This window comes from Tinamus guttatus, unplaced genomic scaffold (assembly GCF_059628265.1).
Source record: "Tinamus guttatus ecotype Peru unplaced genomic scaffold, ASM5962826v1 Tinamus_guttatus_pri_ptg000318l, whole genome shotgun sequence".
Classification (NCBI taxonomy): Eukaryota; Metazoa; Chordata; class Aves; order Tinamiformes; family Tinamidae; genus Tinamus; species Tinamus guttatus.
The window spans coordinates 1,859,501-1,866,204 of NW_028288852.1; the positions used below are offsets into that span (position 1 = coordinate 1,859,501).

The window sequence follows — 6,704 nt, forward strand, 5'->3', positions numbered from 1 at the left end:
TGCCTCATCCACTGAACCAGTCTTCCCATCATTTTGCCATAGAAAGCAATCAGCTTGGTCAGGCACCATTTGCACTTGGTAAATCTATGCTGACGGTTGCAAGTCACATTTGGTTCTTCACATGCCTGATAATGGCTTTCCGAAGAACTTCCTGAAGGTCAGTGTGGTTGACCAAACTGAAGGTCCCTGTGCAGTTGTTGACCTTTTCAACATTGAGTAGGACATTTGCTTTTTTTTCACAGTTATCAGTGACCTTCCCTGACTGCCATGACCTTGCCATTCTTGGGGTGAGGACAGGATGCTTAACCACCTCTATCACAGACAGGAACCTTATGTTTTTGCTCTTTCAAATGGAGAATAATATTAAGGATATCTCCTTTCTTTATTAATACATTGAGCTACCCATCCTTATTTTTAACCAGTACCATGTTGCCTGCTGTTGATAACCTTAATTCTCTGGAGAACAAATGTGACCTTCAGTGGGATGTGCAGCAAAAGAGGATTATTCAAAGACTCTTCATGTTCAGCTGAGAACAGAGTGAGCAGTTAAACTTGATGTCTGCTTGACAACATATTCATCTTTGAGATACATATGTGCAGATTGTATGGGCATGTGTGACTATATGTCTGCAGATTTTGGCCAGAGGCAGAACTGGCCAGGGACAGATGGCAGAAGATGCTGGTTGAGGAAGTGATCGGTCCTTTCACCTGGTTATAGGCAGAGATCCCAGCAACTCCTAAGCTGTTCTGCTTACAGCCCAGCCTCCAGGGCTTTGACTCCTCTGTGCTTCTATGGCCAGGCTCACGGCTCCACATATGGCATGTCTTCTAAAGCACCCCGATGACTCTCAGGGCCTTCATTCGGCAGGCACCAACAGGGTGCTTCTCTGACTATGCAATGCTGAAGACTGGACCGTAGTGGTCTTCCTGGCATATGGGTTTTATTAAAGCAAACCAAAGTGACTTGCTAGCTACCCTGAGCTCAAGGGACATATCTAGCAATGTGGAGGAAACACTGAGAGAGAAGCCGAGGATCAGAGAGGAAATGCTGCCAGCATCTCACCCCACTGCTGGGAGATGTTTATGCACACAGATTGGTCCAGAAGCAGCAGCAGCAGTAACCATGACAATGTCAACAGCATGGTACCAGCTCCCACAACGATTATTTATTCCTCAGGGACACTTTTCAGTACTATGAGCATACCTCCGTCTTTATGATATAAGCTGTTGACCAAGTAGTAGTCCATGTTTGCTTTTATCTTTCTCAAAGCCGAGCTAACCCTGTGTAACTGCTTTCTCTGTAAATCACTTAGGACAAGACTAGCTGTAAAATGAAAGCATTTTTAAGAGTGTCTGTTCCTCCCTCCCCATGTGTGTGTGGAGCATTTTGCAAAGGTCTGTCTCTCCACCCTAATTCCTTTCCCTTGGATATCTCTTGGATATGGATAATCATAGCCAGGAACCAATGCTGACTAAAACCAAAGGTATCTCATTCTACTAAATACACGGCTATTTCTGAGGTGTGACTCAGTGCCTTTCAGTTAGGTGTCAACGTGTGTTATTTGAAGAAAAATAAAATCGACATTAATTAATTCTGCTTTTTATATAAGTTTCTGTCTTTTCCTGCTCCAGATGATCATGAGTGAGGCACAAGAAGACAACAGCTTAGAGACACCCAGCCTGGTTTGGTTTGAGGGTCTGATTCCCACAACATGGGTTTCACAGTGGGGCTCATCACTAACAATCATGGTTCCTGGTGCAAGAAAATGAGAGGGAAACCACATCCAGTCCAAGGGAAAGACAGAGAAAGATGGGGCTTATGGCAAAGGACAGAGGACACATGAAACAAAGGAACATGAGAAAGAAGTATCCAAATACAAGGAAAGAGGTAAAAGACTCATATTGTCAACTTCCCAGTGGAAGGAGAAAAACATTTTTCCCTTCAGATGCTTCAGGTTGATCTCTTCAGCCTGTCTGGCTGACAGACCTTTTATAGTGCCTTTATAGCTCAATGTTCAGTTTCTTGTGCTCATATCAGCCAAAAGAATTATTATTATTATTATGTAGATCTCTTCTTTACTTGTTTTATGTCTAGCTCAAGAAAAAGTAAGCTGCCTCAGCACTTAACCCTAGAAAATGTGACTGTGCTTTTTTACAACATATGAAATTGCATAAGCATAAAGAGCAGTGTTCAGCATCTGACTGATGTAAGCTGTCAGCCAATATTTAACTTTCCAGGTGAGATTAGATTTAGCATTTCATTTAATATAAACACAAAGCATTCAGTACAATGCATTTATTTAACAGGCAGGTGCTTACAGCCTCGTACTAGCTGGAGGCTACCTAAAGTTTAAGATAGCTCTGCTCTCTCCAGGAGTATTGTAACCAGCAGAGTTTTAAAATCTGATTGTTACTGTGAATCTCATCAGAAAAGGGCAAGAAAAAGGTAAGTTTCTGTTTGTAATTTTTAATATCTTATTTAAAAAAAAAAAGTAATTTTTTGTACTGAGTTAAAGCAGAGAGATTTAGAATTTTAGAACTTAAAAAGTTTCAGGACAGTCTGGATTTGGATTTTTTTATTTTGATTATTTTCATTAGATTTCATTTATCCCATAAGTTTGAGTGTCTGTAAGTATATAAATGTACAAAGAGATACAAATGCACATTTATCTGTACGTGCCTGTGTGTATGTCTCGTTCTGTAGTGCTGATATTGTTAAGCTGGCCAAAAAAGCAGAGGAAAGTGGATAGCTAAAGCTAAGAACACGCAAATTTGAAAGATACAGTAATGTCTTACACGTGAGCTGCTCACCAGGGCTGAAGTAAGGTCATCATTGCTTGAAGATGGTGCTGAGACTGTGATTTTTGTGGAAGTTTTGCTACATGTTCGAGGTCTTGGAAGCCTACAGCTTCATCCACTGAGCAGGTCACCAAGAAGGACTGAAGGACAGGTATCGGGCAGCAGCTAACTAGCAGCCAGCTAACTAGGCAGCAGCTATTAGGCTGAAAGTCTATAGAAGTTTTTTTCATATTTGAAGGCTAATATGGTACAACGTGTTCACACCTTCCTCTTCACCTTCTGCAGGAAATACAGAAAAGGATAGTGTTTTTTTTTTGGTTTGTTTGTTTGTTTTCTTAGGAGCTTGGTCACTGGAGTTAGTGCATGAGTTTTTCTCCTGGATCTAGCCCAGTGTGAGTTGGACCAGCATTACTCCATGGATCAGAGGAATATTTAAACTGACAATTAATCTGTTGCTAAGGAAGGAAGATTGGGTTCCTCCTTCCTAAGGAGGAAGATCGGTTTAGAGACCTCTTAGATAAACTCAATATCCACAAACCCATGGGCCCTGATGGGATGCACCCATGAGTGCTGCCTGAGCTGGCGGATGTCATTGCTCAGCCACTCTCCACTATCTTCGAAAGGTCCTGGAGAATGGAGGAGGTGCCAGAGGACTGGAAGAAAGCAAATGTCACACCTGTCTTCACAAACGGCAAGAGGGAGGACCCAGGCAACTACAGGCCAGTCAGCCTCACCACCATCCCTGGAAAAGTGATGGAACAGCTCATCCTGGCTGTTGTCTCCAAACATGTGAAGGACAAGAAGGTGCTCAGTAGTAGTCAGCATGGATTCACCAAGGGGAAATAATGCTTAACTCACCTGATAGCCTTCTATGATGGAATCACTGGTTGGATAGATGAGGGGAGAGTTGTGGATGTCATCCTCTTGGGCAAGCTTCAGAAGCATGGGTTAGATGAGTGGACAGTGAGGTGGATTGAGAACTGGCTGGATAGCAGAGCTCATAGGGATGTGATCAATAGCACAGAGTCTAGTTGGAGGCCTGTAGTTAGTGGGGTTCCCTAGGGGTCAGTTCTTGGCCCAGTCCTGTTCAATTTATGCATCAATGACCCAGATGAAGAAACAGAGTGCCCCCTCAACAAGTTTGCTGACAACATCAAGCTGGGAGGAATAGCTGATACTCCAGAGCGCTGTGCTGCCATCCAGAAGGACCTGGACAGACTAGACAACTGGGCACTGAGAAACCTTATGAAGTTCAACAAGGGCAAGTGCAAGGTCCTGCACCTGGGGAGGAATAACCCCAGACACCAGTACAGGTTGGGAACTGACCTTCTGGAAAGCAGCTCTGCAAAGAAGGACTTCGGTGTCATGGGGCATGACAAGTTGACCAAGAAGCAGCAGAGTGCCCTCGTGGCCAAGAAGGCCAATGGGATCCTGTGGTGCATTAAGAGAGCAGGTCGAGGGAGGTGATCCTGCCCCTCTACTCAGCCCGGGTAAGGCCACATCTGGAGGACTGTGTGCAGTTCTGGGCTCCCCAGTACAAAGGGGAAGTGGAGCTGCTGGAGAGAGTCCAGCGCAGGGCTACGAGGATGATCAGGGGCCTGTTCAGCCTGGAGAAGAGAAGGCTGAGGGGAGACTTGATCAGTGTCTATAAATACCTTAAGGGAGAGAGTGAGGAGGCTGGAGCCATCCTCTTTTCAGTGGTGGCCAGCGACAGGACAAGAGAAAACGGCCATAAACTGAAGCACCAAAAGTTCCACAGGAACTTAAGGAAAAATTTCTTGACAATGAGGGTGACAGAGCACTGGAACACGTTGCCCAGAGAGGTTGTGGAGTCTCCTCCTCTAGAGATCTTCAAAACTCGTCTGGACGCTACCCTGTGCCACATGCTCTAGGTGACCCTACATGTGAAAGGGGGTTGGACTAGGTGATCTCTAAAGGTCCCTTCCAACTTTTATGATTCTATGATTCTAAGCAGGTGTTGTCCATCCATGCATTGCTTTATTCAAGGGTCAATAGCCTGAGAGCCTCAGCTGGGTTCCTTTTCCTACCTCCCAATCCTCTACTGCTTCACTAGCAGCTCTGAAATCCAGCCTTAGACAAAGAGCATTGGAAGCTGCAACTCCTGGCAGGCCTTGGTGTGAGGATGTCTGCACCATATGAAGCTGGGCCAGTCCCTGTGTGAGAGCTCTGCAGGAGAAGTTTATTGGAGGGAAATGTTTCCAGTGAGATGGAGACCTTATTCATGGCTTTACAGAAGCAGCTGGGTGACATTATAGTGAGCTTCGGAATAGCTGGGACAGGCATGGGAAAGATAGAGCTTTACAGCATTTCTAGCATCCCTTACCCCTTTGTGAGGATGGTACTCCCAAAGACCAGTAAGGTTATTTCAGATACGGGTCTATCTCTCCTTGTCCCACCTTTTTCTGTCAGACCATTTGGGAATTAGCTGTCTGGATTTTTGGTCCGCAAAGACATTTATGTTTGCATGGGTATGCCAGCATGCCCTCTAGATTGAATGTCTGAGATCAAATGAGAAATGAGAAGACCACATCCCTCACTGGGAAATCTCCTGTGCAACTGCTTGAATTGGTGTGGCACTGTGCTGGTTGCTACTCAGCCCTTAGGGGACCTGACATTCATCTTGTCCTTGCCGGAGTGAAATGCATTCTGTTCACTTGGTGTTTTGCCTCAATATCAAAGGCAGTGCACTTGGACCCCTAAAATGTGAGACAGTGAGGCCCACGGTCATTGAGCTTTACTGAGCAGCCTTTGGCTTCCCACAGGCTGGAAATGACCTGAGTGAAGAGAGGAGTAAGACTTTCTTGGATTTCTGAACACATTATACCACTCAGAAATGTGAATCATCAGCTGATCTAAAATGGGCACTAAGTTTTCATCACCAAGAGGCAGGTTTAATTTATTATTACAGTTTACTTGTTATAATGCTGACAAAAGAAATCAATGTAACTGTTATATTACAGACATTCAATTAAAATAAGTATCATTTGTCTTTAGCAGCTGTAACCTGGGAGGATGGCTGAAATACGAAATTTCACCCAAGTGGTGCAAGATATTTTCAAGGAAACATTTCTCACTTACATGAATGACTGGAGGAGAAACATGACCGAAGCAGCAGATGAATTGCAAGCTAAGGTTGATGCTGAAAACTTTGACTATGTCATCCTTTATTTGATGGTAATGATTGGGATGTTCTCCTTCATTATTGTGGCAATCTTGGTGAGCACTGTGAAATCAAAGAGGCGAGAACACTCCAAAGACCCCTATCATCAGTACATTGTTGAGGATTGGCATGGAAAGTATAAAAGTCAAGTTCTGAATCAAGAAGACTTCAAGAGTGTTGTCCATGAAAACTTTGGTGCAAGAGAAAAAAATAGCCCTGGATCACCCTGACATTTTGGAAACATCAGCAATGATGAAATTATAAAGCCACAAGTAGGGAATTCACTGCAATTATAAATGGGTATAAAACTGTTAAATTAACAGACAGGTCAAAGTAGAACAGAGTGCTGAGGAAACATTCAATCAACAGTGAAAACTCTGACAGGGCTGCCTGAGGGAACATCTAAGAAAAATGCATTATTGTGCTTTGCATGATGTTCTATTCTTCAATATAAATAAATAAATAAATAAATAAATAAATAAAACCTAAAGGAAAAACAAACTGAATTTTTAGCATTTTTTGGAATCCAGGTGTGGAACCAGGTATTCTCACCTCAGAATAACTAGCATGGCCAAAAATGGATCTCAACTGAGATCCAAACGGCATGGCCCATCTTATAAATAACATAAAACTGTACAAATAACCCCCACAACAACATGCTATGGTATGAATCATAAGAGGTAAGATATGCACGCATTCAAGCCAAACTGTCATTCTAATGATG

The 6,704-nt window shown here is 43.5% G+C and overlaps 1 protein-coding gene across 1 annotated transcript; it reads left to right on the forward strand.

Moving 5' to 3' along the window:
• Nucleotides 1-2,131: 2,131 nt before the first annotated feature.
• KCNE2 (potassium voltage-gated channel subfamily E regulatory subunit 2) lies at nucleotides 2,132-6,433 on the forward strand. Its single transcript, XM_010211569.2, has 2 exons — nucleotides 2,132-2,238; nucleotides 5,815-6,433. The coding sequence occupies exon 2, from the start codon at nucleotides 5,833-5,835 to the stop codon at nucleotides 6,208-6,210; it is 378 nt and encodes a 125-aa protein (XP_010209871.1). The 5' UTR covers nucleotides 2,132-2,238; nucleotides 5,815-5,832; the 3' UTR covers nucleotides 6,211-6,433.
• The last annotated feature ends 271 nt before the right edge of the window (nucleotides 6,434-6,704 follow it).